Below are 18,629 nucleotides of genomic sequence, written 5' to 3'. Positions count from 1 at the left end.
TGGATGGGCTGCGTGTTCAAAAGGAGAGCAATTACTACACAGGCTGAGTAGTTAAGGGCAGTTGCTCCAAGTAAAGTAGTAACCTGCTCTGTGCAGCACTATTCGTTTGCTGGAAGGCAACGCTGATGTGCTACTCACTGCCTGGAGCACTGCCATCAATAGAGACCACCGAAACTTCATCTGGGGGTTTATTCTTTTTATGTACAGAAAACACGGTAGCAATCCAGTACATCTTTAGCCCAGCTTCGTAGCCAGTTCTTTAGCCTTTGCTTTTTCAAGCTTAGCAATGCGAGCCACCGATTTTGGACCCAAGACGTTGCCACCCCAGTGACGACGGATCTGCAAAGAAGTGAGAACAGGTTAGATGCCTCATACAGTCTCTTTCTACGTCATTCAGTCAGTTTGTTCAATCCCCCTCCTTTCTGCACAAGGGCAAGAGCTCCCTCAACTAGGAAGTCCTACCCCTTTCAAGCAGTGAACTACATTTGGGGCGGTGCAGATACAAGAGTTTAAAATCCTTCCCCGTGAAATGGTTCTGGATTCAACCATCATGTAACTTCTGGACTTGGGGGACAGAGCTGAGCCCAGCAGCAGCTGTTGCCCTCTCTACATCCTAGCCCTGCGACAGCTCCCTTTACCTGGAACTTGGTGACAGCATTCACATTTTACTCCACCCTCAGGTAAAGAATCTGGATACACCATAAGCAAATCTGGGTACAACACACCCAACAGGCTTTAAGCTAATGAAACTATGTCTGAGATAATTTGCATTTCACTGGGAAGTTTTGGGGGATGTTAACAGTAGAAACTAAGACAAGGCTAGCAGCAGAGCAGCTTACCTCATCGTATCTGTCATTGTAGTTGGTCTTGACAGCCTCCACCAGCTTTGCAAGGGCTCCCTTATCCTCCCTGTTGGTGATAGTTTTAGTTCCTTTAGAGCCTCAATTTAACATTTTTGATAAATCTTTTGCCTCAGATTTAAGAGCTCATAGTTGCAAGGTGATTTTGCAGATTAAGCATAAACATCATTTGCAAAGGGTTAACCACTCCATCAATGCTTGAACGCTCAGATTAAGGGTAGTAGTTCCATCTCCATATTTTAGAGTAATCATCCACTTTGGTAAACCAAAATCCTTATTTTCTCAGGATCCAATAGAGCTCTTCACACAAAACAACCTCTATATTAGACATTATAGAGGCAGTATTTTAGTTTTACAACATTAGACTAGAGACACCCCCACGTTTGCTACCCACCTGCCCTACAGTCTGCGCTTACAGGCAGTTTGCTTTCTCCACGACAGCGAACCAAGCCAGCACACAGAATACTCACGGGTTAACTTGGGTGAAAGCCACAGAGGTACAAGTTTTCCTGTGGACCAGTCGCCCCAGCCTGGCTTTGCCCTTGATGATGCAGTACGGCACTCCCATCTTGCGGCACAGAGCGGGCAGGAAGACCACCAGCTGAAAAGGAAGGGAGGGTCTGTGTAACTGGTGGAGAACATCTTTTTAGTCTTTGACTCAGCCTGGGCTGTGGCAATTGCTCAGTGTTAAAAAGCTCGTTTTGCTCTTCACTGTTGATTCAGGTGAAGAAATTCATACATCATTGCAAGGGCCAAGCCTCATGGTAATACTGGGACAACTATGTGCATAAACATTCCAGTTCTGGTAAATATGTCTTTTTATGCATTCTCTTCTCATGCAATAAATTTGTCTATAATGCATTTTCACCCCAAACCCAGTTCTGACCCCAGCTTAAGTTACACAGGTAGCCTGTAACATGTACCAGCGAGTATGCTTACCTCAATGGGGTCTACATCGTGGGCAATAACTACAAGCTGCGCTTTCTTGTTCTCTACCAGAGTTGTGACACTGTTAATACCTGAAAAACAAGTTATAGGTAAGCTTTGATCCTGCTCAGTCTATTTCCAGAGCTTTCACAGAAGCCTCATACAAGCAGCTCAGATCCATAGCGCAGCTTCCTTACAGAATTTGTAAAAACTTTTCTAGTCCATTCAGTAGCACAGAAAAGATACTCCCTGGACAATCTGCTAAAGCTCAGGGTTAAAAAGCTCGTCTGTTTTGCTCTTCACTTTGAGCTCAGGTGAAGAAATTCATACATCATTGCAATAGCTTGTCCAGTCCCGGCTGGTGGGAGCAGAGCACCAAATCATCAGTTCTCTCTCTAACAAAGCACCACACCCCCACGTCCACGTGCAGAATTACCTGCTCGGAGGACCGGTGGCCGCTTCGTCGGTGCATCTCCCTTTCCTGCAGCTTTCTGCTCAGCACGAGCCAGCAGCCTTTGCTTCTTCTCCTGCTTATTTTCCGGCCTGTACTTGTGCGCCAGCTTCAGAAGCTGTGTAGCTGGAAGAGAACATCTACTAGTTAGTTGTATGACCTGAAAAGTCTAAGCATTACTTTTTAAAATACTGAAGTGCATCAGCGATCTTGGTGGTTGTCCTCACGTGTATTTAGACAGCACGTTATCATCATTTGCACAGCGCAGGAGCAGAGCCAGCAGAGCGTCTTGAGGGCCCATATTTACCTCTACAGGCACCTCTGTGGCAATGGGAGCTCCTTCACTCTTTGGATAAGGAAATGCCTCTGGACCCCCACAGCAATTACAGTTCAAAGTGCTGTGCTTTCTCCTTTAAAACACACAACTTGTCTGGCAACATCTATGAGGGAGTTACTCTACAAAGGCTGAGTTTCCTGCATAGACGCTGTCACCTGGAAAAGACTATTTACTCGTTCACAGAAGACCCTGAAGTCCCTGTTTCCACATCAGCCTGCGAGATGCTGGCTTTCCCCCAGAGCCTGCACTCACATGGATTTGTCAAACTATCTGTTTACAGACTTAGAAGAATCCAGCATGTTCTACATTAAGCTGGAAGAATGACTCCGATGGAAGCATACAGTTAAGACAACTCTGGGTTTGGGTCATTAAGTAAGAGCTTGGTATTTTCTATTCCCTTTCCAAAGCGCACAGCAGCTACCAAGAGTTAAGCCAGCAAATTCAGACAGCAGCTTGCTGTTGACATCACCCCATCACTACTAAAGCCTCCCTAAAATGCTTCCAAAGATACTCTCCAGTTTACCTTGTTAAATCTTATTTTGGTTTCTCTCCTCTTCTCCGCGGCATATCCCATTAACGACCCAAGGCAAGAGAACGCCGCGGGGCACATCCTTACCTGTCTGGCGGTCCAAAGCCTGCGTGAACTGGTTAATGGCAGGAGGCACCTTCAAGCGTTTGTACAGGATGGATCTCTGGCGCTGCAGTCTGATGTAGCGTGGCCATTTCACAAAACGTGTGAGATCACGCTTCGGCTGGATATCCTGTCCTAAAAATACAGACTGTGAACTCAAAGTTGTTTCGAACCCACGGAGCAACAGCACGGAACGGGCACGAGTGCATCAGTGATCTTGGTGGCAATGTGTCAGCACTGTCACTCAGATAGCAAATATTCTTTTGCATCATCTGCACACCGTGCAACAGAAATGGGAACAGATTTACCACACCACGTGCACAAGGGCAAGATCTGTCCCAACAGAATTGTATGATGGATCTTTTAATACAGGAAATTTAAGGAATTGTCCACAGCCACCTTCATATACCTAATGAAGGACGGCCCTTAACTGCAGGCATGGCAACTGCCTCCATCGCTCTCTCCACTCTGCAGCTTTATTACAATACACTTCTCTTTACGATTTAGACATTTATCTATAAAACAAACAAAAAAAACCTTCGAGCAATTAGCCCAAACAGTCACTCACCAATGCCAAAATTCTTGGGCCTCTTCTCAAAGAGGGGATTGACAACCTTCTTGGCCTCCTGCTTCTTGACTACAGCAGGGGCCGGTGCCACCTTCTTGCCCTTGGCTTTCTTTCCTTTCGGCTGCAAATAAGAAATACGCTCTTCCTTCTTTTGCCTCAAATACTCGTGTATTTAACAGCTTTTACTCCACCCTGGAAATGCCCTTTCCCAGGCATTTCACCACCCGGCAGCCTCCCAGCCTGGCCTCGCTCTTCCAGAGAGCAAACCCTTCGCTTCGACTTTAGAAGGTTTAGGAACCTCCCCGAGGGGCGCCGTTTCAAACCGCCTGTTGCTCTCCTCGGCCGGGCAGCAACCGCCCAAGGCGCCCCCCGCCACCTCGAGCAGCCGAGACACCCTGACCGCGCGTTACCGGCCACCGAGCCCGGCCCCGACCCGCCCTGCACCGGGAAAACCGCCGCGGCCTGGCCGGGCCGCCCCGCTCCCCGCAGCCCGAGCCGCGCCGCTGCGGGCGGATAGGCCCAGACCCGGCCTCCCACGGACCGGCCACACGCACCACAAACCGAGCACGAAATACCCCTCCGCCGCACCCCGCCCCGGGCTACCGAGCACCCGCAGGGCCCTCCCTGCCGGGCCGCGGCCCAGCGATAGCGGCGATGGCGGCGGATCCCGCGGCCCCGCCACCACTCACCATCTTGGACCGGCGAAGAGGGAGGCGCCGCGGTGCATGCTGGGAAATATCGACGGGCCACCACCTCTCGCGAGAGGACGGCGGCGTCGCGCGCGGCGGGGCGGAGCCGGGCCCGGGAGGGGCGGGAAGGCGGCGGCCGCCATGGCGCAGCAGCGGGTGCTGCCGCAGAGCAAGGAGACTCTGCTGCAGTCCTACAACAAGCGCCTCAAGGATGACGTCAAGTCTATCATGGACAACTTCACCGAAATCATTAAGACGGCCAAGGTCCTGAGGGCAGGGGGGCCGCGCCCGCGGGAGCACCCGGGCTGCTGAGGGGAGAAGGGCGGGTTTTCCCCGGGGGCAGCTCTGAGGGGAGAGCAGGGCCCTTGAGGGGAGAAGAGGCGGCCCTGCAGCCGGGGGTGGCCGTGAGGGGAGAGCGAGCCCCTCGGGGAGGGCGGCGGGACCTTTCTCCCGGTTCCCCCGAGGGCGGCCGTGAGGGAAGCGGGTTGTTTCCCTAGAGCGGGCGGTGGTCAGTTCTCCCCGTCTGCTGCTGGCCCCGCTGCCCCCGCCCTGCGGCTGCCGAGGTGTGTTGCTGAACGGGGGAGAACCGCAGAAGCAAGCGGGGAGGGTAGCAGAGGTGATCCGTGGGTGCTGTAGAGTCCAGAGGCCGCCCCAGGGATTCCAGGTGTGGACTGAGCTGTAATGAGATGCCTTGAGATGTAGTAATCATCTCTCAGGATTTTCGTATGTAAAGGTGGATATGTGTACTTTTTTCTTTAGATTGAGGACGAAACTCAAGTCTCACGAGCAACCCAGGGTGAACAAGATAACTATGAGATGCATGTCAGAGCTGCAAACATTGTGAGTAGCACTCTGCTGTTCAAATCAGCAGGCGGCACATCTTTGAGGTCCTGTTCGGTTCATTATTGCATCTCAGGCAGCCTTTATAATAACACTCAGGAGCACTGCTGCTAGGAGAGTAACCTGATATTTGGGGTGGCTGGGGAAAGCTGGGTAGCCTGGCTTGTCAGCTACAGACTGCTGTCAGAATCCTCACGTAGCATGGGAGGTTTTACTTTATCGAAAACGTGGGCTGAAGGAGCAGCTTGGGAGATCTTGTTTCAGAACTGGAGCAAAGCACTGTTTTGATGCACTATGTGCTGTGTGATTTTTCTCCCTGCTACAAGGTCCGAGCTGGTGAGTCCCTGATGAAACTTGTGTCTGACCTGAAGCAGTTCTTGATCCTCAATGATTTCCCCTCTGTGAATGAAGCTATCAACCAGCGCAACCAGCAGCTGAGAAGCTTGCAGGAGGAATGTGACAAAAAGTTGATTGCGCTACGGGATGAGATCTCCATTGACCTGTACGAGCTAGAAGAAGAATATTACTCTTCCAGGTACAAATAGGGTAGTGGACTTCCACCTTACGACTCCAGCCCTTTTGGGGTAGTTAGTCCAGCAAACAAGTAGTCCTTAGAGTATAGGTCTTGAGAATGTTCCCAACAAAATTTCACTGCTGTTTTTAATTAGGCTGAACTTTTTCTGCAACTAAAGCAACTGCCTTTTCCTTGTAGATACCCTCCAGGGTATAGATGTCATGGTGCAGGAGGTATTCACAGCATCCAACTCTAGGTGCCTGCTTTAGTCGGCTGCTTTTGACAGGTGATTTGCTCCCTTTGTAATCACTGTGAAAGGAGATGAATTTCCTTGGGGGTGTAGGCTTCTGTCTGAGTATCCCTCTGGAAGAGCCTCTGTCTCTCTCCCTAGAGAGAGTAGCTTGCTGACCGGGTCCTGATGTTAGATGAGATCACCGCGTCTTCGTGGTGAGTTCTTTCACAGGTGACCTGGTTGCACAGTGCCTTTTCCCTTGCAGTCCACTGCCCCCAGCTGCCTGCAGGCCTGTCGGGGTGGACATTTGAAATGAGCAAAAAGGACTTGCTCAGTTTTATTGAATTACGAAGTATTGTGATAGGATTTTTTACGGAATATTGACTTATTACTGATTTGTTGGTGGGATTTTTAATATTTTAAAAATACTCTTATGTAGAAAACAGGCTTTAGAGAATTCAGACACTTTATTTTTTAATTTTATTTTCTGTCATGCACTCCAGCACTTCTAGTGCCTGCATGCACTCCAGCACTTCCATCCACTTCTAGTGGATGATGCAGTAAGTGAAAGCACAAGAAAACAAATAAGAACCTGATTATTTTGGCTGCACTGTCCAAGTTAAGTGAAGTCAGTGCAGTAATGCTATGACTTCTAAACAGAAACTTAACTTTTGGAAATCTTACTTAGAATTTTAATGATCAGGTTTTCTATTTTTGCCTTTCCCTTTCTAAAAATGCTGAATGCCTATAACCCCAGATAAGTCAACTAAAACCCTGGTTGCTCGATATCTTTGGATATTGTTAGGCCATTATTTATGGGTAATATACGTATTTTAACGTAAAAAGATATTGATATGACATAGCTTAGGAACTGCTACAACATTGAAAGAAAACTAGATGAAAGTTTAGAGTTGTTTTTCAAACTTTACTTAGTTTTTCTGGGGTGGTGGCAAGGGATCCTCGAAATATCTCAGAAATGAAGACTGATGGTCACAAACCCAAGCACCAGTCCAGGCCCTGACAGGTGAGGGGTGCATCCACTACACAGGCTGCGTAGAGCACAGCAGGGAGCTGTATCCAGAGCAGTGCGGTGTGGGATGATAGTGCCTCATGTGTGCCAGACATGCGTCTCTCACACTGTCACCAGACTGCCATCACTGTGTTGTCAGTAGCTTTAGCTTCTGGATGTTTTGCTGATTAAGGAAACCAATTAAACTCGGACACCAGAGTGAAAAGAGTAGGCGTATTTTACTGGGGATAACGAAATAATGGAACAGAGTTGTACAGAAAACATACAGAGTAAGAAAAGACAGAATAGTGCACTTAAAGTAAACAAATAGGAAAATACAGGGTAATGCATCAAATCATTACCACCGGAGAGAGAGAATAGTGATTAAGAAAGATCCATCACCACTTGCATACGTTACCATCATCCAGATCCGCAGGCACTGGGGAACCCCGGTTGCAGCGAGGATTTGGAGAGCCTCTCCCGGCAAGTGGGAAATCCTACACGGTGCGTCCACCCATAGGTGAGGCATCCAAAGTCACTGCAAGTGGGTCCAGCCTTATATACCCAAAAATCGGCAAGCCAGAATAACTGACACCTTTATTTTAAGCGGAACATCTGGTTTCAGTCTCACATTAGATTCCCCCAGAGCCTGGCCAGGGCTCAAGGGAGAAGCTAAGGGAGTTTCCCTGCTTATCTACTTTGTTTATGTTCTTTTTAGAACAAGGCCACATGTCTGGTCCCATGGCCAGACAGCTGGCTCCATGGCCTTGTTAACTTGGCCGTACACAAAGAAGAAGAAGAAAGATACATGCAGGATAGACGTTTTTTCATTACATTCATCATCAGTAATGAGTATTTGATATCTAAACTACATCTTTCATTAATGAGCATACATATTTCACTAATGACTACATACTAAGCAGCTTCGGCTTGGGGCCTGTTCAGGCTTCGATACTTCAACCCTTTAGCACTTTTAACATCAGAATAGGTGGTTTGTTATAACTTAGTACAATACCTACTAGCACAATGGTTATCGGTTATAAAATATACAGGATTCATCTATAGGTCAACTCTGGCTTGGGCCTGTTGTCCAAGCCCTAGCACTTCACTGGACTAAGGGGTTCTGACCATGCTGGCGTGGTCTGTTCACCTGCCTGGCACCAGGTGCCATGTAAAGCAACCTTTTGTGACAGAATTAACATCTAAGCACAGGTGTTGGCCTACACCAAACGGATTTGCCTTTGTGCTGTTTCTTGTAAGAGTGGTCATGAGGTGAGGAAACTTGGCAGCTCTACAGAGCTGTGATCCCTCCACTGAAACCTGGTACCGTGTAGCACTTGTTTGCTTTTAGCACTTCTTCCCTTCCTGTGATCTTTCCTGTCTCTTTCTGCACCAAAGAAATTGTGTGTGTGTAAATATAGAAGCGATGATTTATTCAAACTCCTTTTATATTTAGAGTACTAAGATATTTTTAATGAAAATTCATTGTCTAATGTGGGGAAAAAGGGTTCTGTTATGTCACATAGAGTGATGTTTAAAAGGCTGTAAATGCCATAGCTGCTTTGCCCACAAACGGGCATTCTGTGCTGCCCTGGGAGCCCAGCTGGGGTTGCCTCTGCACCATCTGTAACTTTCTCGTGGGGCTTGATCCCACGGGATTTATAAAGAGGGGTGCAGTCCCGTGAGGCCAGGACATGGGTTCCCTGCAGCCATCCTGCCAAACTGCTCCCCCATGCTCCCGTTTCCCTGAAGGTGACCAGTTAGTTTATTTTAGGTCGTCCCTCCAGGGAAGGTTGCAGAAAAGTGAGCTCCCTGCAGCAGCACACCTCCAGGTGCTGCAGAGCCCAGAGCTGCCCCGTGCTCTCTGTAGCTTGTTTGGTCCCCGTGCACTGCTCCTGTCAGCTGTGACAACCCCGCAGAAAGGAGCGTCTCCCGCCCACCATTTGTCACTGCCATTGTGCTGACGGGGCTTAGGAGGCAGCCCCTTGCCCATAGCAAGTTACTGACAGGATACGTCTCAGCTGTAGGGTCAGGTTCCATTGCTGGGCTTCTTATGTGTACATGGGGGTTTTTGATGAGGAGACCCGAAAGCAGGTCCTTGAAACTAAAGCGAAGTAGATTGTTCTGAAGGAATCTTTGCTTTCAGTCCCTGTGTGCCAGTAGTTTCCTCAAGCTGTTCCTCTGTGCATACCCTCAGTCAAAGGACAGAGTAGCAGGTTGGGCAGTGCTGTTGTGGGCTGTGCAGTAGCTGCTCATTCACCCTGACTTTTGAGGAGTGTTACGTGAGAGGCGAATCTTAGACTCTTGGAACTGTTCTAAGTGGAGCAGCAGGAGAAGCAGTTAGGCTTCTGACGCAGCTGAAAGTTTCTTAGTAACTCACCTGCTGAGATGTGGTGGATGCTGTGGCCAGGTTCTCCTTGGAAACCATGGCCTGAGGTCTAAGAGTGACAGAAAAGGAGTTGTAGTTCTGGTTCAGTCCTGAAAGTCTTTGCTAATTGTACTCGGCTTCACTGTGTGTTGGGGGCTGCAGGGAAGGGTGATCTTCCAAGGGATTTTACAAAGGCCCTGGATATAAAACCTGCATCCACTGCCATCTCACTTCTGCTGCAAAACCAGCTGGGTGATGCTGCCAGAAAAGAGCTCAGAAGTAGATGCTTGCAACTAGTGCTTCGTGTGCTTATTCCCCAAAGCGGTAACTCCGAGTCCAGCTTGCCTGCTCTCATCCGAAACCCCAGACTTGCATTTATGTTCCGTTGCTCCCTGTTCTTATATCACAGGAGCTGTCTTGAGTGTGGGGTTAGATCTCGACATGTTTCATGTTTGTGCAGTTTGAAGTGTCTCATATTTCTACACTTAAAATATCTCCCAAAGCATCTATTCAAGTCCATACATTAAAAATGTAAATAAAGCTGCAACAACAAAATCACTTGACCCACTGGGTTTCTTTTACTCTGAACACAAGCTGCTTTCTGCTCCAGCACTCACTTTGTCTTGGGTGTCTCTTGTGTGTGCAGCTCCTTCCTCTCTTTGGAATTTGTTTTGGTTTTGTTCCAGTTTCTTCCATCATTTTCCTTTTTAATTTTGGCCCTTCCACATTCTGTTTTCCTCAGAGCACAGACAAGAATTAGCCAGTTGTTTTAAAACATTACTTTCCCACACTGCTGGTTGATCCCGCTCTATAGTCTACAGCGATCAAATCCAACGAGCTGCTTTTAGAGCAGCTCAGGTTCTGCTGAAGGTGGTAGGAGCCGTCAGTACTTTATGATCAGGCTGCAGAGCGTTGATACAAGACCCAGACCCTCTGGGGAGCGCTTTAGAGAAAGGAGCAGATAGGTTTGTTCTTGATCATGACAGGGGCAGGCCCTAAAACAGTCGTGCTAGCTTTTCTGCTGAACTGAAATTTAGAGCAGGATTTCTCTTTTTTTTCCTCACGTAGGTTGTGATCTAATTCCAAGTAAAAGAATTAATGGATGAGGTCCTTGCCTCGCTCAAACCAGTAGCAGAACTCCCGTCTTTGGGGTGCCAGGACTTCAGCCCAGATCTCTTCAGGGACTTAGAGCATCTAGATTAGAACTGAGCCTCTGTTGCAGTTTGTAGCAGCAGTTCTGTCTCTGAAACGTCCCTGATCCTCACCAGGCCCCTGAGGTTCAAGACCAGCCCTTAAGGGTGTCTTAGGGAGGGCCAATGTCACAAGACTTGCGGTGAATTTGTGAACGCAGACCTTGCATCCATGACCGTTTTTTTGCCATTTTCTTAACGCTTTGCTTCTGTCTTGCTCCTCCCACCCTTTCCCTCCCTCCCCTCCTGTCTTACTGCACCCGCTGTCTCTCCTTACTGGGGTTGTTTGTTCTGGAAAGCTACAGTCTGTGTGACAGCAATGATCTTCCACTGTGCGAAGCCTACTGGAGACAAGACTTTGCCACGCTGTCCCCCGAAAGCCTCTCCATGCCTCTGACAGCTGCCACGGCAGAGCAGAGCGTTGCTACCTCCCAGAGCTCAACCCCATCGCACCCTCACGTGAACGGGCACGGGGCAGGCCCAGCGGAGCACTCCTGAAGAGGATCCTCTGCTGCGGAACCCGTTCCTCCCGGCAGCACTGCGCTGCTGGACGTCTTCCACCTGCTGCACTGAGGAAGCGTCTCCCGCTGTCAGGAGAAGGCGCTGGAGCTGTGTGTGCAGGTTTCTGCTCGCTGGATCGCCACGGTGCTTTCTCCACCCCTGGGACATTGCCACGAGCGTTCCTCTCCCTTAAGAGAATGTGATAAGTAAATACGAAGCTGATTGTTCTAACAAATTAGAATTAGGTTTGCTTTTATGTGACAGTTATGTGTAGAGTTCATTAGAAATCCAGTTTGTTTCCATGTGAATCTCAGTAAGTACACACTGGAGTGTGGGGAGTTGACTTTGTTTGGGATAAACTTGAGCCAAATGTGGGGCACTGAGTGTTGTTTGGGGGGTTTTGCCCTGCTTCCCAAGGTTATTCCCAAGGTTACATTCTGGCTGCTTTAAAGCTCTCAGGATGGCATCTGACAACCTCCATTCTACTTAACTAGAGTAAGACTCTTGTAGTATTTTTACACAGCAGTCTTCACTGTCAGAGTGCTTCACAAACTTGAACTCCCTGCTCACAACTGGAAGGAGGCTCTTGGGACACCCTCATCGAAGAGCAGCACTCTCCCTTTTGAAGAGGAAAAGGCCAACTGAGGAATCAGGCCGAGGTATTGATGATGCCTCTTGCTCAAAGCAGTGACATGCTTTAGTTAGTCCGATTCCTTTCTCACTGTTTACACAGAAACTTTCTATTAACATATCCTGAGCTAACATGAAGCCAGTGTTTATGCTGGCTAATAGTTTTGTCTAATAAAAAGCTCTTGAGATGGCTGGGGTGTAGGGAGCAGTGAGGGATACTCAGTTACTCTCGCCGTTTCCTCCCAAAGCGGCAGGTTTGGGGCTTTGTCTGCAGCTGTTCTGCCCTGACAAACTGCCCAGCTGGAAGGGGGCTGTGGGGGAACTGGGACACGGTCACGGCCCCGCAGAGCCGCGGGCGCTGCCCAGCAGCTGAGCCCAGCTGCCCCAGTGCTCTGCTCCAACCTCTCGTTTCTTAGGATGTGAATTTTGGTCTATGTTTTGATTTATTTTTTTTTCCATTTCTTTTTGTAACTAGGTGGTTTAATAAAACTAACTCTTTGTATCATTGTTAAAGCGTGTGTTTTCAGGCACAAGGCTTTGTGCAAACAGGACGGTGTTAAGCAGGCGCAGGCACCGGGAGCGGCCCCCAGGGTTTGGATAAAAGCCGGCTCCTTGCAGCGGTTGCTGTGCGGGGGCTGCCGTCCTGCCCGGCCCTAGGAACCGGCATTGCCCTGAAACCGGGAACCTCCCCCCGGGCAGGCAGAAGTTGGGCCGCTGCAGACGGAAGCGGCCCGGGTCTGTCTCCTCCGACCCCGTCGTGGCCAACAAGGGCTTGGGCCCTCCAGAGCGGAGCCCAACTGGGCAGGGCCGGACCGGGGGGGACTCTGGGGATGGGGGTGGCGGCCGGAGGAAACGGGCGGAGCGGGGCGACCCGCAGCCGCTCCAGGGGAGGTCCGAGCGCACAGAACCCCCCTTCCCCCCGCCTGGCCGGAGCACCGCGAGGGTCTCGATGTCGGGGCCGGGCCCTGGCCGAGCCTGGGCTCCGCTGGGCCGGCGGCTGGGACCGGGCGCCCCAGTCGCCGCGTGGCGCTACTTCCTGCCCGTCGCGCTGACGTCACTTCCTGCCGAAGCGCCGCACGAGGCGGACGCCGCGGTCCTCACGGCGCCCTGAGGCGGGAGCAGCGCGGCTGGACCTGGCCGGGCTCTGCGGGCCGTCCGCGCTGAGGGAGCCGGGCCCGCCCGCGGCGATAATGGCCAGCCTGGCCGCCCAGGACTCCTACCTGCAGGGCTTGGCGAGGAAGGTCTGCCCGCAGCTCGCCCCGGAGCCGCGCAAGAGGAAATTTGGTAACGGAGCTGTAACGCTTCGGTTTCTGCCCCTCCCGGCCTCTTTGGGCGCGTCTGGACTTGTGACAGACTTGCCTCCGCTCCGCGGGGGGCTTGGCCCGGGGGAGCGGCGTTGTGCTGTTTTTTATGAAAAACCTGTCTGTGCTGAAACACGGGGGGCTCCTGAGCAACGTTATGCATGTTGCACTGTTAGCCCTGGGGGGGGGTGGGGTGTGTGTGTGTCTCCATTCGGTTTTATACACGAGGCGATTGGATGTGGGAGAGCTGGGATTTTACTGAAGTATGCAAGCATGTTTGGTCTATGTAAATCCTAAAATATCTGATTTTTGAAGAATGAGAGATGCAACTTGAACTTTAGTCTTCAGTAATCATGTTATGAACTAGGAATGTAGTGTTGTCCTGCTTTGTGTAATTTGATTTTGCGTTCTAGTGTCTAAGCCGGGCCAGCCCGAGGATGCTGACAGACAGCTCAAGAAAAAGAAAAGAAAGAAACCCAGGAAGCAAGCTGAGAAGACAAATGGTCCTTTGGTCAAGCAGGTGGTCTCTAACACCAGTAAAACTCCTCCAGGACAGAAAGCAGCCCCTCAAGCCAGCAAATTATCTCCAGAGGGTGTTACACAGAGCAGAAATGAAGGTTTGGTTACAGGTAAGAATACCAGTGTTGTCATGGCCTGGTTAAAGTTACCTGAGGCAAGGGGGCTTCTTTTCAGTTGCTTCACATGTGTATAGTTTAGAAAGCCTTTCAGAAGTTCAGCTGAATTGAAAATATCTTTGTTTATTCTATGTGCCCTAAAAGCTATTGCATACGTACAGAAATTTGTAATGTCACCACTAGGTGGCTCTCTGGAAATAGTGTTTAAACTGAATTGCAGACTTTTTATGTATTTGGGTAATTTCTGGGAATTATTGTGTGGGTGCAATCACTGTCGTGCTAGGCCAGCTTTCCGTTATGATCACACAGAAGCGATGTCCTTCATGTCTTTGTTTGCACTAGCTTGGTACTTGTCTTCTGGCTTGTTAAGCAGCTGCAGGGCAGGCCAGGCCGCTCTGGCTGGCAGTGTTGAATGATCATAGGGATAGAAAAGGGGGAATTCTAAAGAAACCAATGAAATAGAAACTCTTGGTTTGTGTAGATTTTCTGTTCTCTTCACAGTATCTAAAGAGTTCTCAGAGCATTTCCTGTAGACATAGAAAGTTCTTGTGTTTAGCTAGTGCTGTCTCTTAAGTATTTTTATTTTCTTCCTCTCATTTTCAGGGAACAAAAGTGAACTGGGTTCCCCTTCCTTTTCTGCAATCAATCTCTTGCGTCAGAGACTACACGAGAAGATAAAACAAGCTTCTGGACAGGTATGGGAATTCTTGTATCCATATGTGCGTTCGTGCAATGTAAATTCTCCCTAGCCTCTCAGGAGATGTGGGGGCAGGACTACGATCTTAGAAGGCTCAAGGTTTGAGCTAATTTAATCTCCTAAGGAAGTGTCTGCAGATATTGGTGGGAGACCTGTGGGTATTCTGTGGTCTGGAAAAACACGTGAGAAGAGGTAGGGCCTGGCTGGCTTGCAGGAGAGCATGCCTCTGGTGATTTTTTAGGAAAAAGAAAAACACTAAGAGCCTGAAAGGGAGCATAGCTACAGGGTGTTGAGAGAGAGTAAAGAGTTTGAAATGCCTTTACTGTGTTTAAAAGCTGAGCCCACAACTTCTTGTCACGAGTAGTGCATTTCTTAGGAGAAGTTTGAAATCAGGAACTGGAGGCCATCCCACTTTTAATATTCTGCTTCATCCCTTTAAGGCTCCTGATTCACGTCCATCCTTCTTTTTAGGTTGATGCCAAAGAATTGTCCCCTGCAGTCCTGGAGAAGAGGCAGAGAAGGAAGTACGAGAGGGAGAGGAAGAAGCGCCGAAGAAAGGAGTTGAAGATGAAGGCAAAAATGGAGAAGAAAGAAACTGAGGAAGTACCGGTAGAGCCAGAAAGCAAAAAGGAGGAGAGTACAACTGAGATTGTCTTTAACAAAGTTGAAGTTCATGGAGAGAATGAGTTGAGCAAGATCCAGAAGAAGAAAGAGAAGAGGAAAGCAGTGAAAGGCAACATCACTCCTCTGACGGGCAAAAACTACAAGCAGCTGCTGAGCAGGCTGGAGAGCAGGAAGAATAAGCTGGAGGAACTCCAGGATAAGGACCAGAAGAAAGCTCAGGAGCTGGAGAATAAGATGAAATGGACAAATGTTCTCTATAAGGCGGAAGGTGTCAAGATTCGTGACAATGAGGAGCGTCTGAAAGAAGCCCTGAAGCGTAAGGAGAAGCTTAAAGCACAACGCCAAAAGCAGTGGGAGAAGCGGACAGAAAGAGTGGTGGAAAAGATGCAACAGCGGCAGGAAAAGCGTCGCAAGAACATTCAGAAGAAGAAGAAGGACAGGATAGAGAAGAAGAAAGCCAGGGCCCGGAAGAAAGGCCGGGTTCTCCCAGAGGACTTGAAAAAAGCTGGCTTAAAGTGAGAGAGAGGCAGCTGGTTCTTGCAGCCTGGGGATGGAAATTGTGCAGGCGGGGGCCTGCGTGGAAGCGCTGCCCGGGAGGAGCCCCCGCCCCGGGAACCCGGCCTGGGCGGCAGCGCTGCCATGGCTCCCCAGCTTTGTAATGAAAGAAAAAAGCCTGTTGTGTTGTTTGTTAATTCAATTTCCTGTCCCAAAGAGACACGGGGTGATTGCTTGACTGTAATTACTGTTCATTTTCCTGCGGGGACGGTGTCCTTTGCTGTTGCTCCCCCGCCCCCGCAATCAGTCTCCCGCTGGGGGTGTTGCTGGCGGGGGCGGGGTCCCGAGGGGCGGGGCTATCCCTAGGCCCCGCCTCCCCCCGCTGCCATGGTAACACGCAGGGCTGCCCGCTGCCGTTGCTATGGCCACCTGTGAAGCCACAGTCGGGGCAGGTGGCAGGAACGTGGCTGAGGGCAGCGGGAGCCCAGAGGGGACTCGGCGGCCAAGGGAGCAGGAGGGCTCTTCCCCCTGTGCTCCGGCGCCCTCAAACGCGGGTTAATCCCACAGTCGTTATTAAATCCTCCACAGGCTCTGCCTGCACCAATACTGGTGAAGACCCTGCGGCAGGCACGTAGTTTTCCTCTTAGGAAGGCCACCTCAAACTCTCCCCTTGGCCCCTAGTTTGTAAATCCTAATTCTTCTGGAAACAGGTCTCAAAGTTGCCTGTGCTGAGCCACGTGCGACAGGCGAGGATGGCGCACCAGGTTCCCAGCAGGGAATTCTACAAACGGATCGCTGAGGCTGAGGTAAAAAAAAAAAAAAAAAAAAATTGGGTAAAAGCTAAATGAGTTAATGATATTGGTCGGTTGTTTGCTGGCTGTGCCAGTGGTGACCGGGCCCAAAGAGTGGTGGTTAATGGAGTTAAATCTGGTTGGTGGCCGGTCATGAGTGGTGTCCCCCAGGGCTGGGTTTTGGGGCCACTCCTGTTTAACATCTTTATTGATGGTCTGGACGAGGGGATCGAGTGCACCCTCAGTCAGTTTGCAGATGACACCGAGTGGGGTGGGAGTGTTGATCTGCTCGAGGGTAGGGAGGCTCTGCAGAGAGACCTGGAGCGATGGGCTGAGGCCAACTGGAGGAGTTTCACTAAGGCCAAATGCCGGGTGCTGCCCTTGGGCCACAACAATCCCCAGCAGCGCTACAGGCTTGGGGAGGAGTGGCTGGAGAGCTGCCAGTCAGAGAGGGACCTGGGGGTGTTGATTGACAGCCGGCTGAACAGGAGCCAGCAGTGTGCCCAGGTGGCCAAGAAGGCCAATAGCATCCTGGCTTGTATCAGCCATAGCGTGGCCAGCAGGGACAGGGAAGGGATTTTACCCCTGTGCTCGGCACTGGTGAGGCCGCCCCTCGATGAGTGGGTTCAGTTTTGGGCCCCTCACTCCAAAAAGGCCATTGAATGAGTCGAGCGTGTCCAGAGAAGGGCAACGGAGCTGGTGCAGGGTCTGGAGCACAGGTCTGATGGGGAGCGGCTGAGGGAACTGGGGGGGTTTAGTCTGGAGAAGAGGAGGCTGAGGGGAGACCTCATGGCCCTCTACAACTCCCTGAAAGGAGGGTGCAGAGAACTGGGGATGGGTCTCTTGAACAAAGTAACAAGCAACAGGACAAGAGGGAATGGCCTCAAGCTGCGCCAGGGCAGGGTCAGACTGGCTCTTAGGAAGGATTTCTTTGCAGAAGGGGTTGTTGGGCGTTGGAATGGGCTGCCCAGGGCAGGGGTCCTGAGGTGTCCTGAGGCGGGGGCGGGGCGTCGCTGGTGGGGGCGGGGCTATCCCGAGGCGCCACCGCCCCCCCCCCCCCCCCCCCGCTGCCATGGTAACGCGCAGGGCTGCCCGCTGCCGTTGCTATGGCCGCCTGTAACACCACAGTCGGGGCAGGTGGCAGGAACGCAGCTGAGGGCAGCGGGAGCCCAGAGGGGACACGGCGGCCAAGGGAGCAGGAGGGCTCTTCCCCCTGTGCTCCGGCGCCCTCAAACGCGGGTTAATAATCCCACAAACGTTATTAAATCCTCCGCAGGCTCTGCCTGCACCAATACTGGTGAAGACCCTGCGGCAGGCACGTAGTTTCCCCTTAGGAAGGCCACCTCAAACTCTCCCCTTGGCCCCTGGTTTGTAAATCCTAATTCTTCTGGAAACAGGTCTCGAAGTCACCTGTGCTGGGCGACATGCAGCGTGTGGGGACAGTGCGCCAGGTTCCCGGCAGGGAAGCCTATAAACGGATCGCTGAGGCTGAGGTAAAAAAAAAAAAAATCGGGTAAAAACCAGTTAATGATATTGGTCGGTTGTTTGCTAGCTGTGAAAGTGGGGACCTCAAACCAGAGGACAGTTTCAACCTTTCTGGTTTTTGTTTGTTTTGGTAAGAAATAATTGAGTTACTTCAGGATATGTTTTCTAATGCATCTATGGGCGTTCCTGTGTCTTGCCCGTGTATAAGGATATATTAAATGAAGGCAGAATCTTTATAACACAGCAGTAAAATATAAATAAGAAGCATAGTAAGCCAGATTCAGACATTTCTCACTCTGCTCTTGACTTTCCTTGTAACCATAAGCAAGGCACACAGTCCAGTTTGCTTCAGTTTTCCTCTGAGGAAACGGATATCTTTTTTTTTTTTTTTTTTTTCTCATTTTTAAAACAGCCTTGGATGAAGATTGTTATGCTGGTGCCAAGTAGTGTTCATTAGTTTACCTTTCTCTCCTGCCGCCTTTCCCCCACTGTTTTTATCAATTGTTTTGTTACTATTCTGTGTCCATTAGGTTGGAAAGAATTCTAACCATTTCAATTGTGATTCTTTGAAGGTTCTCTTAGTACGGTCTTTGAATGAAGTACGGAACAAGACCAGGGTTTCCAAAAGGAGTGAAAGGCTCGCGTTGGTTAGGGATTCCAAAATTTCTACTGATGCCAGGCTTCTACCACGTTACCAGCAGAAGTGTGTTGAAGGAACACCCTGCAAGGACTCCACAGAAGTGTACAGGTAGCAAACAGAAGCATAAAAACCCAATTCAGTGTTCATGACTATAGGTATAAAGTCGTAAGATTGGCACTGGGAGCTGGACACTCCTAAATTACTGGTCACAGTA

The 18,629-nt window shown here is 50.2% G+C and overlaps 4 protein-coding genes and 4 non-coding genes across 9 annotated transcripts in view; 3 read left to right on the top strand and 5 right to left on the bottom strand.

The window, feature by feature from the left end:
• Positions 1 to 175: 175 nt before the first annotated feature.
• On the bottom strand, positions 176 to 4,560 carry RPL7A (ribosomal protein L7a). The gene is made up of 8 exons (XM_074891277.1): positions 4,464 to 4,560; positions 3,775 to 3,895; positions 3,192 to 3,341; positions 2,224 to 2,364; positions 1,800 to 1,879; positions 1,331 to 1,461; positions 840 to 909; positions 176 to 339 (listed from the first exon to the last, which is right to left on the bottom strand). Exons 1-8 carry the CDS (start codon positions 4,464 to 4,466, stop codon positions 235 to 237), a joined length of 801 nt encoding a protein of 266 aa, XP_074747378.1. The 5' UTR covers positions 4,467 to 4,560; the 3' UTR covers positions 176 to 234.
• Positions 1,537 to 1,609, bottom strand: LOC141953216 (small nucleolar RNA SNORD36). The gene has a single exon (XR_012631883.1). It is a non-coding gene; the product is annotated as a small nucleolar RNA SNORD36 (small nucleolar RNA).
• LOC141953222 (small nucleolar RNA SNORD36) lies at positions 2,051 to 2,127 on the bottom strand. Its single transcript, XR_012631889.1, has one exon. It is a non-coding gene; the product is annotated as a small nucleolar RNA SNORD36 (small nucleolar RNA).
• Positions 2,436 to 2,498, bottom strand: LOC141953224 (small nucleolar RNA SNORD24). The gene has a single exon (XR_012631891.1). It is a non-coding gene; the product is annotated as a small nucleolar RNA SNORD24 (small nucleolar RNA).
• LOC141953223 (small nucleolar RNA SNORD24) lies at positions 3,411 to 3,483 on the bottom strand. The gene has a single exon (XR_012631890.1). It is a non-coding gene; the product is annotated as a small nucleolar RNA SNORD24 (small nucleolar RNA).
• Positions 4,546 to 12,254, top strand: MED22 (mediator complex subunit 22). 2 transcript variants are annotated; one of them, XM_074891272.1, is made up of 4 exons: positions 4,546 to 4,727; positions 5,223 to 5,303; positions 5,630 to 5,838; positions 10,922 to 12,254. In XM_074891272.1, exons 1-4 carry the CDS (start codon positions 4,605 to 4,607, stop codon positions 11,112 to 11,114), a joined length of 606 nt encoding a protein of 201 aa, XP_074747373.1. In that variant the 5' UTR covers positions 4,546 to 4,604; the 3' UTR covers positions 11,115 to 12,254. The 2 variants fall into 2 exon arrangements, with proteins under 2 accessions (XP_074747373.1, XP_074747372.1); XM_074891271.1 differs by having other exon boundaries at positions 4,547 to 4,727; positions 10,916 to 12,254.
• Positions 12,255 to 12,820: 566 nt separating this feature from the next.
• SURF6 (surfeit 6) lies at positions 12,821 to 15,719 on the top strand. Its single transcript, XM_074890973.1, has 4 exons — positions 12,821 to 13,031; positions 13,462 to 13,677; positions 14,287 to 14,378; positions 14,852 to 15,719. Exons 1-4 carry the CDS (start codon positions 12,938 to 12,940, stop codon positions 15,521 to 15,523), a joined length of 1,074 nt encoding a protein of 357 aa, XP_074747074.1. The 5' UTR covers positions 12,821 to 12,937; the 3' UTR covers positions 15,524 to 15,719.
• The window catches only part of CCDC180 (coiled-coil domain containing 180), a 27,995-nt gene continuing 25,009 nt past the window's right edge, over positions 15,644 to 18,629 (top strand). The window contains exons 1-4 of the mRNA XM_074890972.1: positions 15,644 to 15,739; positions 16,210 to 16,305; positions 17,688 to 17,783; positions 18,348 to 18,523. Coding sequence (XP_074747073.1) covers positions 15,644 to 15,739; positions 16,210 to 16,305; positions 17,688 to 17,783; positions 18,348 to 18,523 — 464 coding nt within the window. The remainder of the gene's footprint in view (positions 15,740 to 16,209; positions 16,306 to 17,687; positions 17,784 to 18,347; positions 18,524 to 18,629) is intronic.

This window comes from Strix uralensis, chromosome 21 (assembly GCF_047716275.1).
Source record: "Strix uralensis isolate ZFMK-TIS-50842 chromosome 21, bStrUra1, whole genome shotgun sequence".
NCBI lineage: Eukaryota > Metazoa > Chordata > Aves > Strigiformes > Strigidae > Strix > Strix uralensis.
Note: the sequence above shows the minus strand (reverse complement) of the source record. Positions and strands in the feature narration are given on the sequence as shown.